Source organism: Thermobia domestica, chromosome 18, assembly GCF_964235325.1.
Source record: "Thermobia domestica chromosome 18, izTheDome1.hap1.1, whole genome shotgun sequence".
NCBI classification, from domain to species: Eukaryota; Metazoa; Arthropoda; class Insecta; order Zygentoma; family Lepismatidae; genus Thermobia; species Thermobia domestica.
The window spans coordinates 2,902,715-2,924,901 of NC_137471.1; the positions used below are offsets into that span (position 1 = coordinate 2,902,715).

Below are 22,187 nucleotides of genomic sequence, written 5' to 3' on the forward strand. Positions count from 1 at the left end.
ATCTAATTCTGACAATGACGAATAATAAAACAAACAGACAGAAGATTGCCTGTTCTAAACAGAAGGAAAGAAAAATGATTTTAAAATAAAAGATACGGAGTCTTTGGACTTTCTCGTTTAACGTGATTTGTTTTCGGTTTTGTGCAGCAATACGGTAAGAGGGACGCCATTTGGGGGCTTCAGGGAGGGAAATTCGCCTCCCCCTGAGTTTTTAGATCTGTATACATTTTAACTAATAATGTAATAATATGCTAATGAAAATGTGAAATTCTACATACATAGAAGAGTATATACCTATTTATTAAAATAAAAATTAGCAGTTTCAATAACTTAATGTTATCTTCATCAGACGTTACTTGGAAAAGATATTTTCATCTGAAGAGTAACCGGTATATTGGTGAGGTTTTAGAGCCCGGGCAGCCAACAAGCAACTCCAGACGCCAATTTCAGCAGGATAATGTCAAGCCACATGTAGCGAGGAATGTGCAAACTTTCTTCGCAGAACGACAGGTATCATTACTTCCCTCGTTTGCCCGGTCGCCTGATATGTCGTCCATCGAGCATGTCTGAGATATGGTTGGCCGGAAACTTCTTCGTCACGGTCCGCCACGGCAAATGTGGGTGCCTTGTGGACTCGTGTACAAAACCACGTGGCAGAAAGATATCCAGCACATTCTTGGTTCCATGCCAGGACATATAAAGGCGTTGATCTCAGCACGTACGGGCTTCACACAATATTGATTTTACAAGGTCATAGGTGATGTACGTTTCAGTAATTCTAATCATTTGTGTCTTGTCATGTACCTAATATCGATATATATACGAGGGTGGTCCATTTATCTTGATGTGCCCTTTAACTTTTGAACTAATGGAAAGAAAACGCTGGAATTTTGTATCATACAAATATCGGGAACATTCTTGACTAAGGCAATCCAAACGAGTCGAATTACAGTATAATAAAGACAGAGGATAATTATTTTGAAACTATCCCCCTGATTTTATATTAAGGAAAACAGAATTACAGAAAAATATGTTATCCCTCGCATCTGGTCTAGTGATTATCGCGCTCGCCTTTTGTGCTCGGGGTCATGGATTCGATTACCAGTGGGAGAGCATATTAAATACATTGCGGTAGTTTGATTTCTATCTTGAATTAAAAATTCACGTCTCATATAGCCTTAGTTCTAAAAAGGGACACTTTAATCTTCTACAAACAAATAAACAAACCAAAAATGCATCGTGTTTCATTGGATCCCATACAGTTTCAGTCAATACTTTCAACTTCCTCAGTTGGTAAAAACTTTTTGGTAAATGGTTTTCACATCTCAATTACGTGTGTCAATATCATCATTTTAGCTGGTGATTAAGCATACTTATCTTTCGAATGTATAACTAATCTGTTCTCTTAAGTTAAAGTTGAATGTATCGCTCTCTCCCTCAATTAACTGTTAATATCACACTTGAGTTGAGAACAAATTAACTAGTTGAATTTTCAACAGCTTAGTATATAGAAAACAATGCCAAAAGCGAATCATGTATCAACGTTACCAGATCCATTTTTTACTTGTACCTTTGTAGTGTATTCTATATAATGCTTGGCTAAAGATTCTCCGTAATTAATTACGTATATTTTCAACTCAAGTGTAATATTTGCAGTTATTCCTTGGAAGAAAATAAACAGCGTATTCTACATTATGAATTTAGGGAAACAAATTATTCACATATTCAGAGATTAGAGTACTTAATCAACAACTGAAATTATGATGTTGACACACAAATTTGGGATTTGAGAAGCATTTAGCAAGAAGTTATCATCTACTGAAGAAAATGAAAGTATTCACTGAAATTGCATTGGATGTAATGTAATGTCATGTAATGTCATATCATGTATCAGCATTACCAGATCCATTTTCAATGAACTTAAAAAGTTCGTTACTGAATTCTCTCTGTCTGTGTGTCTTTATGTTCATCTGTCTGTTATTTGCGATTTTTTTTTTCAATTTTGAGCCCTTCATTCAATAGAGAATCAAACTATCTGAGAAAGTGGTGGAATTTTTCACGTCGCTCTTACTGTTCCCGAGATATTGGCCAAAAAAATGATCGATTTCCGGAGATTTAAGAAGCCATATTTCGGGAATCGTAACTTAGAGACAGATCATATTGGCGTTGATCAATACCTAAGAGGATGGTAAACATTTTGGTACCAAATAGAAACCGGTGTTCACTAGTCAACTGGTTACTGCCCAACTGGCCACCGTTCCCTAGATATTGGCCAAAAAAAAGTTCGAACTTCGGGTGATTTAAGGATCCATGTCTCGGGAACCGTAAGTCATAAAGAGATTATATTTTGCGAGAAAGAGAAGGTGCAGATAAAAAGTTTCAGTATTACACGTAGGAACAATGACGGTTATCCTTCCCGCTTAATCTCTCCATTCTTTTTAAGTTCGTTCTGGCAATGCTCTTCTGGTTTACTTATGTCTTTGCAGTTTTTGCTATATAATATGATATTAAAGATTTACCGTAATTAATTACGTATATTTTCAACTCCATGCCTCTTGAACTTATAGAACGTGTGGCCCCCTCAATCCCCCTCTCGAGTCGTAAATCGAAAAGAATAGCTTCATACGCGATTCGATCTGATGAAGACGTATCTGTATACAAAATATGGTACCTCTAGGCTACTCTTTTTCATGACAGACACACAGGTTCTTTTATATATTAGTAATAAAGCCTGCAAGACTGTTGATACAAAGTGTCAATAAACTCGTTCAAATTTAACGAAAAATAATCTTGCAACGGACAGACACAAATACGTATTGAATAAAATAGTAAAAAGATCATTTACTCCCGCTTCAACTCAATTCAACTCACTCAATTGGTTCAGGCGTTCCTGCTTCCTATATTTGACTATTGTGATAGTTATATAATGACCTATCCGTTAGTCTTTCGGCTAAATTGGAACATATGTACAACACATGCATTCGATTTATCTTTAATCTCCGTCACTACGATCATATTACCTCGGCATTGAATGGGCTTGGCTGGTTACCGCTCCATCTTCGGAGGGAACATCACATTTTAGTAAAAGTTTTTAGCATCGTTACAAAAACAAGGCCATATTTAAACAATAATTATCAATTCGTTACCCGTCACGGCCACGTCACTAGAGCAGGTAATTCTTTGTTACTTCCTAAGTATCACACAAAGACGAACGGCAGGAACAGTTTGCCCCGCACTTTGAGGAACTTAAAATCGAAATCAAAATTTTCTCTAGAAACGGGAAATCTATTAAAGAAAAACCTGTCTACTTAACTTTTCCATTCTCAGATAAATACAACACAAAACTTTTGTAAGATTCTTTACAATTGACATATTTATATAGTTTTTTAAAATTATATTTGTTATCTTTATATTGTGTTCTTAGTAAACATGTGTGTGTGTCAGAGAGAAAGAGAGAGTGCGTATATGTGTCTTGTGTTTATGTATATACATTTGTAACGTGAATCAATGTATCGTGATTTTTTTTATTGTATCAAATAGTTTTCAACCTTTTGTTAGTAGTTAGGTGTAAGAAAGGACCTTATGGCCCTAACCTCGCTGCTGTAGAAAAAAAAAATATGATGAATAAATAAATAAATAAATGTATGGGAAAATGTCTTTAAAACAATATTATCTTCAAGTTATCTTTCAATGTCAACCACCACTCAATACTTAATTTTGATTACTTCTTAATCCCCAATGTTCTATTAGTAATTTTCAAATATTTCATCATATTATTTAAATTATTATTATTATTATTATTATTATTATTTGTTATCGTTGTTAGTCGATAACGTTAATAACTTTGTGTGCAAATATGGCAAAGGAAAATGTCTGCTATCAAATACTATCAGCTTTTGCGCGTAATTTTTTTGATGTTCTAATCCTATATAAGTATATGTACTTATGTTGCTTCTTGATTATACTAATTGCCTATTATGCAGCATATAATCATATCGAAGTATCTAGTATTTGATTTAATTTGTTATTGTTATTTGTTATCAATATCAGAAGGATCTAATTCAAGTATTTTTTTTTTTAATCAAAGAATCAAAAGTGGGAATAACAACTTTCTATTGATAATATTATTATTGTTATTAAACGTCATGCATTTATCTATTTTAATTTAATCTAAAAGTTTCTCTGATCTAAATGTAGATGGCGTTGAAAAGCTATTAATCCACTTCATAACAGAAGGTATAAGGTAACCCTCAATCTGTCATTAGCAGTTAGTCAATTATAAAGACAGCATCTAAGTGTTTCGTGATCTTGACATAATGGCCTATTTGATGTGTATTATTATGTGCTTGTTACTAGCAGAGGGAGTAATGGTGTCTGGTCGCAGTGTAAACCATATTAAAGGTAAGTGTATTACACATAATGACTAGTTCGGTAAAATAACAGTTACTTTATATATTTGCGACTGCCAATCTTATATGTGTGATTGAAAATAGAAAGTAAGAATGTCTGATAAACTTTGTTGCTATCGTAAATATTACCAAAAAGAATTCAAATTTTAGTCGCGTTCTCTGATTGGTTTAGTTTGAAATTCTATTGAACATCCTTGTCAAATTATCAAGTGAATAAATGACAGTTTCCATAATAAATACACTACTATGTGCGTACATAAAAATATTACGAATACTGTTTCTTGGTTCTTTATGATAATCTTCAAAGCAGCGTTCGTAGGTTTCCTTAAGAAAACAAGACTTGTGGCTTTCGAAATGTGGGCGTGGAAAAGAGTAGACAAGTAGCTGGGTAGAACGGAAATCGAACAAGAAGATGGGGGAAAATGTTTACATGTAATTGAAAGGAGAAAGACATTGGCTGAGAAGGAACTGTATTTTGAGGGAAGTATTAGAATGTACGGTGGCAGGATAAAGAGGGAAAGGGCGAGAGAGGGTACAGTTGATGGACGGTATTAAAACAGAAAAATTGTACGTGAAGACAAAGAGATTAGCTTAAGACCATGATGCATGTAGGCTTCTCAGTTGGAGAAAGTGCCCTGCCAATAATGGCAAAATACTATGATGACAACATTGTTTATCAGACCATGTAGATATTTAGATATCCCTCTCTAGAAGTTGCATGTAACTATCAACATGAAACAAGGTAAGAATGCTATTACATTAGTTTACTACTTTTGCAGATAGTCATCCTGTTTTTACAAGGTAAGTCCACTAGTTAAGGAGGGAAAAGGTTAGGATTCTGTTTGTTTCTTAAATATAATGTGATTATGTTTCTAATGTTGGCGTTTCGTCTATTTCAGTGTCTTGGCCAGAACAAGTAAGTCATTACCGGGATAAGTCAAATATAAATCTACTGATGGCGGGCACTTAAACCAACATATTTGATTGAAATCACTTATATATGGTAAATTTATGCTTGAAATTTCGTTGTACGTAATATGAATTAGCTTCAAAAAGTTTCTGACAAGAATTTATTTAATATATATATAGTAAAAATACAGTAGTTTAGAATAGATTATTTCCAAAGTAGATTCTTTACGCGGTTACACTCATAACATTTTCACATTTTAACCTGAATAAAGTTGTTTCAAATAACTTGTGAACACATAATTTGAGCTGCTTCGTCCTGTTAGCGTTGACTGATATTCCAACTACAAAAACTTTTGAGACAGTTATAAACTTGCTTTTTATCTTATTCTTTTTTGGCCTCGCCACCATGCACTTTCTCAATTAACACTATATTTTGAGGTACTTCCTAAAAAACACGTTCTAAATTTTGTATTTGCGTTGCTGCTTGACAATGGACAATTACAACTCTGCTATTATCACTTATACATAGTAAAGAATGTGGCAGATCTGACCAAAAAAATTTAGCAGGAATTGCAGAAAAAAAACTTGTAAATGTAATTATTAATTTAATAGATAGAACTGTTGTTATCATAATAATTTTCTAATACAACGAACTTTTTGAAGCTTTCTCATATTGCTAGTAGGTATAGTTATTTTTATGAGTACAATAAGTGTAAATTAGAAATAATTTTGAATCAAACCCCATTTCATGATTAACTTCGATTATGTTTATTTTACGCAATGTATTTCAAAAATCATTTACAATCGAATTCTAAATAACATTCAGTGTTCATTAAAAAAGATTTTTTTTTTTTTTAACGAACAGATCTTTCCTAAACATTACATTTAAAGAAAGCTATTACAGAATATGCAACAGAATTGTTATAGTTAAATGTATATTAACATACTCAATAGCTTCCTTTGTAATGTGTTGAGCTTACTTGTGTTATCTAATATGCACAAGCTTTTTGTAATGATCATATTTAAGTATATTATAAGAATACTATCTGCATTATATAATAATCACATGACTGGAATTGACAACTGCAACTTTACAATTGCTTCCTAGAATGCTGATCTGAAAACGTGACATTTGCTACTTCAGTTGTAATAGAATATTCTTATCTTGGAATGTGAAGTACTGAACGTCTTAAGCCTATTGGATTTACAATATTAGAAATAAATAAAGTAAGAAATAAATAAAGTAAGAAATAAATAAAGTAAGAAGTAAATAAAGTAAGAAGTAAATATAGTAAGAAATAGATAAAGTAAGAAATAAATAAAGTAAGAAATAAATAAAGTAAGAAATAAATAAAGTAAGAAATTAATAAAGAAATAAATAAAGTAAGAAGTAAATAAAGTAAGAAATAAATAAAGTAAGAAGTAAATAAAGTAAGAAGTAAATATAATAAGAAATAAATAAAGTAAGAAATAAATAAAGTAAGAAGTAAATAAAGTAAGAAGTAAATAAAGTAAGAAATAAATAAAGTAAGAAATAAATAAAGTAAGAAGTAAATAAAGTAAGAAATAAATAAAAACAAATGTTTTAAGTTTAATGTCCCACGATTATGCCATTTAGGGTAAAGGAAACGTATGATAAATGAAAGTGAATGAGTGTGAAATTTAATTTTTATTTCTTCCAGCGGGAATTCAGTTCAATACCACATGCACTAAAGATGCACGCGCCAGCCCCTAGACCAGCGAGGAGGGCTTGGTACTGTTATTTTAAATTTTGAATTAATACTGAAATAACACTATGGTAAAATCAAGCTTTTCCAATAACTGACAATTACAAATTTCCAAACATCCTTTGTTATTATACAACATCTATATATTATCCCTAAGTTCGTTATTTCAAAATTTCTGGAACTAATTAAAATGTAGTTTACTCACTAAATGTTCAATGATAACACTCAAGATAAAATATATTTAAACTGGTGTATTTTTCCAAGATCTTCTGCATTTACCTTTTTTTTTTTATTTTTCACAAAATTACACCTTTATAATTGAAAATACATCCACTATTTTACGAATTCTTTACGTATTATAACTGAACTGTGTAGAAAAACACGTTTATACATGTCTGGCCACAAAACTTATCGAGTAAAATGTACAGGTCTGGCCATAAAGAAAAATGATATCATACGATACGGACTGTTGTTCATATCAACATATACATATTTATAAATGTTATCGTTATAATTACAGAACGAATTAAGTTTGATTCATTATTGTTTCTATTGTATTTCTTAAAATTAAATATTTATTATACATTACTATATCGTCGTCTGAGATTCAACATGGCGTATCTCCAATTTTGGCGAATTTGAGCTTTTGATACCATTAGAATCAGTATAGGATGGCACACAATCTGGTTAAGTAGTACATATATATCAGGACAGATGGTTCTGTTATTCCCTCAAAGTAATACCGCGTATGTTGAGGCTGAAGTTATTTTTTCAACAGTTTTTTTGTTTCTCCTGTTTATACGGTGCTGAATCTCAGACGTCGATATCTTGATCACATGCAAAGTAAGTGGAACTGTGCATTTTTCATTGCCGATTGGTGTCTTGAGTTTAGAGAATAATTGCAAGATACGGAATATCAAGGTTCGAAGTGTTTGAGTCGAAAACGAATAGACTAGTACAAATAAATTTGTAAACTTATTCAAATCCTACGTTATTATAACTCATTAAATGAGTATTTAATTTTTGTTTCTATGGAATTTGCAATTAAGACCTTATTTTTTTACACGTTTGTGACACACAGAATAATAACGCATTTTGAGAAAATGTATTCTATATTTTTCAATAATTTAGAGAAAAGAAACTCTTTTTACTTTTTTGCTATAAAGATTCTTGATACACGAAGAAATAACTTGAACTTTTGTCCCAAACATTGTGATCATATTGAAATAGCAAAGTAGGTCTCGCACTGGCTCATTTCCGTACGTGTCCGAACTTTAAAGAGGCAGTAATCATGCATTTCGTTGATTCTTAAATCAAATTATAACACAAAACTACAGTTATCGGTACAGAAGTATAACAGTCAAAAATGTTGTTTAGGATTTGTGATCATTAAACGATATCAACATACTTCAATTATTCTGTTTCTAGTTGGTACAAAAATAAATGTTTCTCTACAGTGTTCAATATAGTTCATAGTTAAACTAACACATTATCTGTTATTAACATTTGTTATTAACAGAAATAACTTTCTCTTTTATCTATATTTATTTTGAATAAAAATTTGAACAAAATTGTAAATTTAAATTGTCATACTAAAATTATTGCTGTGTAAATTTTCTAAGACTTACTTTTAGTACGCATGGACAAGTGAAAGAAACAGGTATAATAAACCTATTTGTTCAGTACACTAGTTATTGTATTGATTTTCAGTTTCTGTATGAATGACTGGTTAAGATTGAAAAGTGGTAAGTCGCAATACTACTATTCGGAATCCATATAACACGTAGATAAATAATAATTAAATGAAGCACCTAAATTTAGGCCAAATAAAATCCTTTTATATTTTACTAAACGTTATTACTTTGATTTTTCATTATTTTTCTTATTGAAGTATTGCAACTGATTCAAATGAAGTTTAGAAAATCCACTATTTATTACTTAAACTATTCTACACTATCTATTTTATTTCAAAATAGCTTTTCTTGTTAGAGGAGAAATCAAATATTTTCTCCGTTCTAATAAATTGGTGAATATTTCAATTCACTTTATTAGAGTCCCATGTCTATAAATTAAAATAACTGCAATAAAACAAATAATGATAAATAGCATTTTTTAGTAAAAAAAATGTTTACATGCTTGCAATAGCTTTGTAGTTTCGTAAATATCATTAGCAGTATTATTTAACTTGTTACTCATGGAAACATTTATGTTTTCAAAATAGACAACATTTGACGTGTAATTATTTTCACAATCTTTCCGTATAGAGAAATTTTTCTTTTTGTAAAGAAACTTTTATTTGTAACCATTATTAATCAACTGTGCAATGCTGCTTGATTTCGTCATATCACCTTCTACGAGGGCGTTTTCTAATTCATTTCTTGTATTTTGATTCTTTATGTTTTTAATATGGACGTTACTACACTGTGTCATCATAAGAATAAGAAACTTCTTTAGGAGTAACAAAAAATTGGTAACTTACCAATAAATCCTCCCGTGGGGAAACTAAACACTCTCCGCACGTATCGGAACAACAAGCTAGTTCCATCTTGAATGGAAAGGTAGCAAGGATAATAATGGTTGAGAAAGAAAAAAGGTGTAGAGAAAGAAATACATACCACAGAATGAATAAATACAACGTGTAGGATGCTGAAATACCATGATCAGGGCACAGTGTGACATTATAGAAGGTAACTAGATTCTATCAATGTTGCCAAAATCCAGATTTAAAGCCGGTTTATATTTGTGAATAAAGAATGATTCGTTATTTTTTTTTTCTGAACCTATCACATTAGTCTGCTTTGTATTGTGTGACTGTTGTTTTAAGTGAAGCGCTAATCTCGACAGTCGACATACCGTCTTCTTGTGACTTTTTTAATTCTCTAATATGTTCTTTAATTCTGGTGTTAATATTGCGTTTCGTTTGACCTATATATGAGGAATCACATTCGCATTGAGCACGATAAGTACCTAACTTATTTAGTGGATCAACAAAATAACTTTTAAATCCGATAAGATGTTTTTTCTAAACTTTTCGGGGAATACTGAAAGTAGATATGTTATGCTTTGCAAGAATACGTTGAATTTTTGTCGATAATTGTGGAAAGTAAGAAATTCCTATCCACATTTTTGCTTCTTTGGGAATAACTGTTTTAGATGTTGAATCGATCTGCGTGTTTGATTAAAACACTTTTGTAAGGTACATAATTTGCACTTTTTTGGGTACTATTTGATTTAAAACTGTATTTTGTCCTTAAGATCATTTGGACGATCACAAATTAATAATGCCCTAGAAAAGAAATTTTTCCAAATTAAAATTCCAAAATTCTTCAGGATTCATTATGTACTTTACAAATCCTTATGATTTTCCAGACAGACAGTAAAATAATACCAAATTATTATTTCAAAACGAAATTAAAGCTGTTTAGTGGTTTTCGTATTCAACAGATTTTTCTTTCTGCTTCTCAATCTGATGATATATTAGTATCTTGCAACAAAAGTTGTCTAAATTCAAGATTTTAGATTATTACATTAAAATAATATATAATTTTGTTATATTTTTTTTTCTAAACTAGAGTTTAGACTAGAGTAGATTTAGATGTAGATTTAGATTAGAGTAGAGTAACTTAATATTTAGAATATAGTAAACTAGAAATATACATATCAGATATTAGATTATTAAAATGTTAATTTTTATAATGACTAAAATCATAATACCAAACTCAGTAAAATAAGTTGAAATCTTAAACACTATACGTTAAGTCTTGTTCATTCATAATATAAATACTACACGTTAAATCTTCTTCGTTCTTATATCTCTCGACATAAATCTACAACAAATGACCTCTTGAATTACTTTAGTATAAAAAGTATAAATTCTGAGTATAAAAAGGTGTTATGATTTTAGTATAATATTGTAAAATACACCTTTTTTAGAATCTTAAAACTTGTTTTTATATTTTGTTTTTTAAATTTATTGGGATTCCTTTATAATATACAGGGTTAGCATAAATGATTCATTCATTTTGAAAAGGCTATATTTTCAAATGTATTACACGTAAACGATGTATGAAAAAAACCACAAACTCACCATGTTTGTATTGTGTGGCTGCACGAGTTCATTATCTTTCCAATCGGGTGTAGTAGTGTGGCAGTACGAGGTTAGTACCTGTCGAAAATGGAGGGAAAGCAAGAAAAAAAAACGTCGTCTGGACGTGTGTCATGTCAGCAAAGGGGCACATATTAGTGAACATTTGTACAGGGTGTATAAACTTGGTGAGTTTGTGTGGTTCTTTTCATATATCTATCATGTGTGTATGTGTAATACTTTCGAAAATATAGCCTTTTCAAAACGAATAAAATCATTTATGTTAACCCTGTACTTACGCGTTGTTGATACAACACTTGTAAATGGAAATTTCTAGTATTAATTGGTTTTTTCCTTATCTTCATCAAAAATTTGACTTGTTATTATGATAAAGTTTACTCAAGATATGACTCAATTAAAAAATAATTACTTCCTTAAAAACCTGTGATTATCCGGCAGTCTGTGACACTTTTATCCATGTACTGATTTTTAGTGCAAATTTCTTAATTTAAGTGTAATGCGAGCAACATTCTTAACTTTATTCTAGCGTTACACACCATTACATAAGAAGTTGTTGTTTGCAAGTATTATGTAATGCTCGTTGTGTTTATTTCGGCTTTCTTAATTATTTTTATTACCAAATAGTAAAGTAATATTTGGAAAAGTCATATAAAATTCATCAGGTGCCTTGTGTTTCGCTTTCTCATCGCAGAAACGTCACTCAGCAGAAGAAATTTGCCGCAAATGATTTATACTTATAAACACTGCAGTTAAAATGAATTCATCTTCTTTAGAGAATAGCTTGACTGGTTTATTGCGAAGCGACATTATTCTTTTGTATGATAGCGGAGCCCGCAGTGGCTCAGTGGTAGACCGTTCATCTCTGGCATGGGGGTCCTTGGTTCGATCCCAGCCTGCACCAAGTGAACTTTGTGGTGGACAAACACCGTGTGCATGGGTTTTCTCGGGGTTTTCCCGTTTCCTCCCACTTTCTTTATTCCACCATTTATTTCATTTCTCATCATCACGGTCTCTTTTAGTCTAGCTGGCATAACCGTGGAACATAAAACTCAAAGATTTCATTTAATTTAATTGCTTTTGTATTATAATTCGTCGCATGAGGACCAGAGGAACGGAACTCCATTTTCGTAGTTTTACAGGCGAGAGGACAAAATTAGGTTTCTTAGAAAGAAGTGTTTTTAATAAGATGGTAATTCAGGTACATTACAACAGATGATCGACAAGGAGAACAGATGGCGTTAAGTTCCATTTACACCAAGTGGGGCTCTCAAAATTATGACCAAACATGAAGAAAACGAAAAAAGCATTTTTGGAGTTGTGTTTCTCTGGTTCTCATGCGACGAATTCTAGCCACACATAGCAAAAATAATGAACTCCAATCTCAAAACATACAGTGTACAGCTCGGATTTCATTATGATTTCCATATTTTTAGGGGTTTAAAGAATGGAAAGGGATTCGATTTAAAATAAACGAAAAATACTGAAAAGGCTCCAGTGTTATATATATATATATATATATATATATATAAGATGTCACTATTTTTCTTTCCAATTTCTCACTGAAATTTCAGGCAAAATTTTAAATTACCTTTCATCGGGATATGTTTAGTTTAAATTGTAATAGTAATTGTAATAGTAAAGATTGTAATAATTGCATTACACGCTACATTATCATACTTCAGTGCCAAGTGTGAAATTTTAGAATGTATGTATTTCCGTAATCAGTCAATTTACGGAAAGTTTCTGTATAAATTACCTTATATGCAGTCTTTTTAGTATACCAACTAATTTATAAATGCGAAATACGGCCAAATTAATTGATTTTCTATTTACAGATTAACTTTAGCATATTTGAGGATATTATTAATTATTCGTTGAAAATGTGCTTCTTCTTGTCACACACCACTCTAGAAAACTTAAATAAAGAAGGAAATTTTCAATACATTATTAATAATATCTATAAATGTAGTAAAGTTAACCTGCAAATAGAAAATTAATTTGGACTTAAAGAATGCATTTCAAAACCAGTTATAAATTAATTGTACCAAAAGAAAAAAAAAATGTGTACAAGATAATTTATATGGAGAGTTTCCCTAATTAGTCATTACGGGAATACATCCATTCTGAAACGTGATACTTTGGCACTGAAGAATAATAATGTAGCATGTGATTAGAATAATTATTTTCGTAATTTAAGTTTAATACATTCCGATGAAAGATAATCGAGAATTTTGCCTAAAATATTGATGAGAAATTGAAAGAGCGATATCTTAGGAAAACATTCAGATCAGTATTTGAAATGTGTTCTTTACGTTCAATTAGTGATGTAGTAATAAATCTGTGCTCAGCTTCTATGTTTATTGTCAAAGAAGGTATTGTTTATTTCTTTGCTGCAAGCATCCAAGTGAGTTTAATTTGAGTATTTTTTAATATCTTCAACAATTAGTATCTGGAATTTCCGAATATGTGTAGTTTCTTTTCTTTCTTTCAGACTTCATTCAACAGAGTAAAACTAACGAAGCGCATAGACAGATCGACTTAGCAGAAGCCACCGTAGTTACAACTAGGTCACAGTTTGATCATCGAGTAATTAGCCCAGGAAAACTATCTGACAATTACACTGCGGAAGAAGAAGATATTCCACCACCAGGTACTATTGATTGATTTATCTTAATTTGGACTACACGAATCACTCTGGATTAAAAAATACGGTACATTAGATGCCTGCAGAATCCTACAATATATTTCGCAATATGTTTACTACTATGTCCCACCACACACAGATATGCAATAGTATTTACCTAATCCGGGCGAAGACTGTTCTATGGGTTTTTTAGGTGCGTACTTCAGTGTTGCAAACATTGCACATTCGGATTTTGTTATCTCTTCCTTCAATCAGTTTCGTCATTTACTGAAAATGAATGACTACGAAAGAATTTGGTAGAATGAGAATGTGGGAGGAAACAGAACAACTCGGAGAAAACTTACAGACACGACATTGTCCACCATAAATTCCCATGACATTGAATAGAAGCAGGAAACTCACACACCAGAGGTGATGCCAGAGCCATCGTGCCCCCTATAATAATTTGCTACATTGATACATCTAATCGATTTATCACAACGTTCATCTCCAATCGTTGTCACTATATTTACTCACATTATTAAAAAATAGTTTTAATCGAAACACTTCAATCTTAACTGTTTCCGATTTATAATGTTGTTTGTGGAAGATCTTATAAATTTCATTTCTCTTTGAGATTAACCTTTGTACCGCTTGTATTCTATACCCACTGATATATTAGTGGAATCTAAGGCTCAAAATAATTGTTACTCTTCTTTACTCGATTTTGATCCGACACTTCGTGCTCGAGCTATTTCTTTTTCAGGATCGTTAACATTTTCGACGGGCTCCAGCTACGAATTGATGCAATTGAGCACCCATGATGTTCTATAATTTTCTTCATGTTTTCGTGTACGGAATCAGTTCCTAAAGTTCTGTGATTTTATCTTAGAACATTCTTTCTTGTATGTATCGAAGTCTTTTTAAGTGTGAAGACTCATCTGAATCCAAAATTTGGCCCACATATGGTTTCTCGTAGATGGGAGTGCCTTTTCTGACTTTAATAAATACTTTCCCCTTTTACTTTTCGTAGAATACCCGTAGAATTTCCTAATTTCTTTGGAAGCTATTCTTACTCTCTGTACCATATCCAATTGTGTATTAATGACATCTACGACTAAAAATAGTGACTGGCCCTTTTTATCCGACATTCCGTTCTCAAGTTATAGCTGTTGTATTTTTCCGACAAACTTTCGGCTGGTCATAGAGCCGAAAGGAAGCATTTCTGCACCCAGGTTGCTCTGTACTTTTTGTCCTTGTATTTTGATGTCAGAAATCACATCCAAAAGGTTTTGAAATTGTTTCTGAACAATCGGTATATATTTAGTTTTGATTCTTGTTAACATTCAAGAGGACTTCGAGAGATGATTCCTTATGGCTGAAGGTCAGCAATTGTGACAAAATAAAATACGAAAATGGCAGGCAAAATGACAAAATAAATTTTACAAGAAGCACTAAAAATGTCAGTTTATACTGCAAAAATGAATAGTGTGTTATCTATATTAAAGATTGTAAATGTCACTAATTTAATAAGTATGACTTTGGGAACATCAATAACCAGAAAACATCAAAATAAAGAAAAAAGAGAATTAAAAATCATAGGAATATTGGTATCATAAATATAAAATTGCAGAGAACATATACTAATAAATAGCGTGATTTAAAACCTCAGTTCATAATAAATAAGTCGTGCCTTGACACTTCTTAAAATGGTCATGTCATACAACACATAGTTCAGTTTTGATTGCACTATATGATAAGCACTTTTTTTGAGTTGTTCACACAAAAGTTATGATTTATCCCCTCCGTAAGACCCTATCGCGTAAAATCCTATATTTCACATGTAAGCTGTTTTCCACAGTAATAGCGAGCAGTATGAATTGTATTTCCGATTTAAAAGATAAACAAAACTTAATAAGCAACCATAAAATGGTAAATATAACCAATGATCGCAATAAGTGGCATGTCTTCACACTTTCTTGTAAAAATGGCAAAGTATAGCAATTGTGGCAATATGCCATTCATGCCATATTTACAATTTCTACATGAAATATTGTTTATCATAATTGTTGGCCATATTTGCTATTTTATGGTTGCTTCTTAACTTTTGTTCACCTTTCTACTGGAAAATACAAGTCACATTGTTGGGCGTTGTCATACAAGGCAGCTCAGCCATAAAATAAGAAATTCAACTCTCCTAATCGGAGAATAGAAATCGTTCTTGACCTATCAAATGCAAGGAAAGCACGGTTGTGAATTCCAAGGTTGTGACATGATTCAAATATGATCCTGTTGCATTGGTAGTTGCGTGGACAACCTAAAGAAAATCTTATAATGTATTATGCAATCAGACGTGAACTATGAATTGTATGGCATTACTGTATTACAAAGTGCAAAGCTTTACCTTATATGAACTTTTATTACATTGTTTTTGACGACAATATTGATTAGCGCATGTCTGCAGTTTTGTGTTTATAATACTAATATTACTATGATTTGTAATTTTCTTCCTTTTTCTTCATTTTGATGTATTTCGTGTTATTGATGCTTTTAAAGCCACACTTATTCATCATTATCACCATAGATATTCTACCATTATTGGCAGGTCACTTGCTGCAACTGAGAAGCTTCAGATAATCTTTTCGTCTTCACATTCGATTTTTGTGCTTTAATATCATCCATCAATTGGAGCCTCCTTCGTCCTCTCCCTCTCTTTCTTGCCACTATATCCTCTAGCACGTCTCTTATGATAGAGTCCCTTCTTAGGCAATGTCCCAACCAGCTTTTCTTCCTCTTCTTAATAGTATCTAAAATTGTTCTTTTCTTTCCCACTATTTCTAACACCCTCTTATTCGTTTTCCACTCGATCCAGCTAATTCTTTTCATTCTTCCCCACACGCACATTTCAAAAGTTTACAGTCACTTTTCATCATTCTTGCGTAATGTCCGTGTTTCTGATCCATACAACACAATACTCCATACGAAGCATTTTATAAGTCTTTTTCTCAACTCTTTATTCAAAGTGCCATAAAGTAGTATTTTTTCCTCCTAAAAGCTTCTTTCGACATTCCTATCCTTGCTTTTATTTCATGTTCACACTTCATGACATTACTAATAATACTGCATAAGTATCGAAAATTAGTCACTTATTCTATTTTCTCCCTCCCACTACTTCTATATTTGACACCGACCCCTTCGTTCCACTATGGCTGGCTTTTGTCTTTTATATACTCATTAATTACTGATATTTGTAATCCTTAATTTAGATTAACACATTTAATGTAAGTTTTTAGTGAATTCATGATATTTACAATCCTTAATTTAGATTAACACATTTAATGTAAGCTTTTAGTGAATTCATATTTACAATCCTTCATTTATTAATTACTGGTATTTACAATCCTTAATTTAGATTAACACATTTAATGTAAGCTTTTAGTGAATTCATGATATTTACAATCCTTAATTTATTAATTACTGATATTTACAATCCTTAATTTAGATTAATACATTTAATGTAAGCTTTTAGTGAATTCATGATATAACAATATAATAAATATCCACTTGCTATAAAAACTGCCATTTTTAAAATTTACTTTACCACTTTGCCTGCCACTTTCAGTGTTTTATTTGCCAAAGGTGCTAGTCTTTACTTATGACAAATCAAAGAAAAACTCTTAACAAACATGAGTCGACGATCACCTCCGTGCAGAGTTAACGTTATATGCTGCTGAACATTTGTAAAATCAATTTTTGAAGTCCGCTATTTTGAAAACCGCGAAGCCATGCTTAGAGCTTTAGGAAATAGACAGTAATTAGTACCAATCCTGTCTAATATAATCATATCTGCTAACCGTGTATTTTAGAAGGTAATACCGTGTACCAGGATTTTCAACACTTTCGAACTTACTTTTTGAGGATCCGCTGTGTAGATATAACACGATGACTTTTAAAGTTATTTAAAACATGTAACAGATACATTGATGTTTAAGAATTAAAACAATGATTGACAATTACTTTCTGGAAATGACAAGCTTACCTATATTATTTTGGCATATAACATCTACATTTAGTGATTTCTAAGCTTATTTTGATTGTTAATGGGAGAGAGATGTAAACCGTTTAAATTTTATGGTATTTTCTTGTTCTTTTCAGAGTCTCCAGAGGATGTGCAAGCAATTTTGTGGTACCTTGTTATCTTGGGCGTACTGGTAATTTTCTTGTTAGCTTGTGGATTCTATGAACTTGACTGTGACAAAAAATGTAAAATACTAGGAACATGTTCAAGATATCCTGGGAGCCAAACTCCACGAATCTCAGTGTTTACCTTGTCAGGCGAAGTTGTTGATAGTCAACCACCTCCTTATGAGTTATTTGCTCCCCCAAAATATGAATCTATTTATCCAAATTGCGAGAAGAAAACGAGTGATATCGAATTGAGTACGTTACCAGATTAGCTAAATTTGTCAGATAGATAAATTACTTGAGACAAATTGTTGTCATGTTGGAAAGCACTGGCGAGGCGTCATTTTCCCTGAATTACCACGTGTTTTATCGGGAGACTGAAGGACATGGATTCTGCTTCTTGAGCTCGAAGGGGAGAAACAAAGAAGTAGTGTGGTTTTCCTAAGATCTTTGCTAAGTATATTGTCATCAGAATATGAAAAAAAGCAGTAATGCTGGGATTACCGAAGAAAACAAACACCAAGCACCATGTCTTACTTTAATTAACGGTCTTGAGCACATAGCCCTAACAAGGAAATGTGCTGCAAAGCTTAAGTATTCATTTAGATCGATAACAATTTTGCTATATCTTGATTTTCTTCACCATATCGCTGTATCATCCGATAATCAAACGCCTCACTATTGTTTTAAAAATAATTATCTCTGCTATAGCAGTCAGCACTTAAGTAACATCTTTATCTGCTGACCCATGTTTTATTGTCAAGCAACGTGCTGACATTTCTTGCAGTAAGAAGATTCTTTTTTTACTAACTTTGTAAACAAAATGTTATCTAGAATGTTACGCATGTCACGCTCGCTTGCAAATATTCAGTTATGAAAGAGGGTTTCAAGGAAGTTAATGTGTCCATAACTGTATATTTACTTCCATTATACAATAATTACTGTGTTATGTTTTGTATGATGTAACAAAAAAACACGTATCATGCAATAGTTGTGATTAGAGAAAATTATGTGACAAAGAACAAATCTGTAAAAAGACGTAGAAAATCGTTCTATCACGGATAGCCCATTGTTATTTATTTCTAGATATAATTGGACGTATTGTATCTCCTTTTAGTGGAGAAACGTTTTTGCTTATCGCTATGGCGTATCCTAACTTAAAATATTTTCCATCGCAGCATCAAAATACACTAATTTAAGTACACTATGGAATATCCACTGAATATTCTCAAAAAATCAATCAAGAATGTACGATAGAAAACTAGGAAATATTAAGTATTGAAAGAAACTCGAATTCCTCTGACAGGTTGAAAATGTGTAAATTTTCTACATTATTAACAATTTGATTTGATGCAATAAATCATATTTACTTATTTTAGAAAGTAAAATTATTTTCTTGGCGTTAATATTATAGACTATATATATATAGATACTAGGTTAAGTTCCAAAGTTGGTCATTCGTTTCTAGCAAAATTTTGAAAATTTACCGGGAAGATATGGATAATTTGCTCGTTTGTGTGATTGGTGATATGTATGGAGAGCGGAAGTTTTACTTATTTTTCTTTATAAGCGGCTATAAACATGGAGTTATTTGGCAAGCAGAGGGAACTACTTCGTGCAAGGTTGGATTATAGAAAAGTAACGAAATTTTGTGCTCTGAACATGGCTTCAAGTGTACAGAGACTCTCCATTAGGTATCCTTACGCAGAGACGAGAATTTACACTCTATTAATTTTAACAAAATAAGTCCAAACTTCTCTAACTCTAAGCTAACCCGGCCCTGCCCTACCCTACTTATCCCTACCTTACTCTACTCTAGTCTATCCTTTTAAAGCTGTCCTAAAAATTGATGATATTTAAATTTTCATAGCTGTTAATTAAAGTTTTTTGTCGAAAATCAAGCGGACGACCAACTTCAGAATAAATGCTCAGATATTTTATGTCATACTTTATAATATATTATAAAACACATTGTAAATTATAAATATTATCAAGAAAAAAAGTCTGGATTTCTGCCCAGTACATGAACAGCAGTGCTTTGAGTCTACACTATCTTACAATAGATTTTCTTCTGTTTTCTCAAAAAAAAAAAAAAAAAAAAAAAAAAAAATCCATGCTTACACACAATTGAATAGCTTGAAGAGGCGTTGTTTTACATTCTAGTGTTAACTATGTATATAGAAATGTAATTTATTTAAATTAATTTACTAATTTATTTACTTACTTGGAATGTCCTGCTATTATTAAACTGTTATTCTGCACTAAAATTTAAGATTTTATTTAATAAATAAAAACATGTTTATCTGTTGCAAATATGTTTATGAGGTGTAAAGATGTAAAGTGCAGAGACATTATTTATCATACAGGTGATATACTATTATCAGTAAAACTTTATAATAATTTATTTCTAGCATAAAAAGTTAATAAATTAAGGAAAGAAGCATTAAATTAACCAATGACCTAGATTTATTGTACTTTATGAATAAAATACAGTGATTCAGGGCAAAAGGGCAATTTTAATCCCTTTCTATGACTCATAAAACTACACACGAAAAAATGTTATTAATAAATCACTAGTATGTATACTTTACTGAATCTCAGATTGTTTGTATATTTGAAAACCTGTAGAAATTCTTATACAAAATAACTAATATTATGGCAACAATCATATTCATTGAACTCTCGATAATCAAAACAAAATGGTGCAGGATCGGAATTATGAAATTTCCACCATATTGAGGTGAAATCAGTAAGAAAACTGTGCGTTAGAGTGAAAATTAATATTTTATTTACAGTAACAATATCTACTTTAATATACAATAAAAATACACTTTAATATAAAGATATATTCAGCATATATCTATTCAGGTAGTAGCCTGAGAGGAAGAAATGGCGAGGATGTTGCACTAATGTTATGTTGTAATATTTCTACTATCTGCTATGCCTCGTACCATACTATACTTGAAATATATATTTAACAAGTCTTTTTTAAAGGGAGTTTATTCTCTCACCTACGAAAAATGGTCGAACTCTAAAAGAAGATTACATGTTCTGTACAACCAGCGATATGTATGTATCAGAATACTTTTTCTGCATCATATTTTGAGTTTTTAAATGGATGAGTTAAAGTTAGAACTTGACGGATTTCTAGGTAATCGTGTATACGGCACATAATAATACCTCAATTTTACGAACTTGTCTATGTTGTTTACGTAAAGAATTAAATACCAAAAAGTATCTAGATACAAGAAAGGATTTAAGTACCAGAAAGGACCTTGATGTTAGAAACAGTCTAAATACCAGCATCTTGATCCCAGAAAGCTTTTTAATCCCAGAAACAATCTAAATGACAGAAAGGATTCACATACCGGAAAGTGTCTAGATACTAGAAAGGATATAGATATCAGAACTACCTTTGTGCTCATCCTCTTCTTATTTGAATCATCAACCTCACTCAGACTCACAGCACTTCTTTATCTGACGTAATAATAGAGATTAAAATTGAACCTGCTCTCTTTCTTCATTATAATACAATCTAAAGTAACAGTCTTGAACTTGAGTAGCCAGTAGTAGATTTCCTTATTATGATGCAACTGGTAATGTAAAGTTATTTTGTGTTCAGAGTCTACTTGTTATCATTGTAAAAGCAATTGTTGATTGTATCATCTTTGTAGGTAGATATGAAGAAAAAAATAAAGATTATGAATTTATTAGCTTTTTTCCTTTAAATTAATCAATTAATCAAATAATATTACACAAAATATTTTTCCTCATTTTCTAAGCGAAATAATTCTTTAAATATATTTTTCCTTTCAGTAAACACAATTGTATATATAATAAACAGTGATAGACAGTAAAAAGGATCACGCACTAAAAGTTTCAGTATCGTCCGGTAGATGTCAACGACTGAAAGGTGTTTGCTGCCATCTAACGGCAAGATGTGTAACTTCTACTACCTTTGTTTTAATAGAATGAAAATGGATACGGATAGATTCCGTTAAAGTCACCATTACACTCGCAGATGTTAACAGCTTCACTTCCTTAACGAAATTGGCTGTGATAATCGCTTTATCTATCTATTGCAACAGAGTTCAAAGATTCGCTTTTGTTTAAGTTATCGTGTGGACTAACGGACGGACGTAAGTCAGTTACCTCTTAACATGTTAACTCCATTAAAGAACTCAGCTGTCGCCCTACCTATTTATTGCATGAAACAGAATTTTTTAAAA

The 22,187-nt window shown here is 31.5% G+C and overlaps 1 protein-coding gene across 1 annotated transcript; it reads left to right on the forward strand.

The window, feature by feature from the left end:
- The first annotated feature begins 4,316 nt into the window (after nt 1-4,316).
- On the forward strand, nt 4,317-21,668 carry LOC145675898 (uncharacterized). The gene is made up of 3 exons (XM_081746691.1): nt 4,317-4,401; nt 13,642-13,800; nt 17,929-21,668. Exons 1-3 carry the CDS (start codon nt 4,317-4,319, stop codon nt 18,228-18,230), a joined length of 546 nt encoding a protein of 181 aa, XP_081602817.1. The 3' UTR covers nt 18,231-21,668.
- Nucleotides 21,669-22,187: the final 519 nt, after the last annotated feature.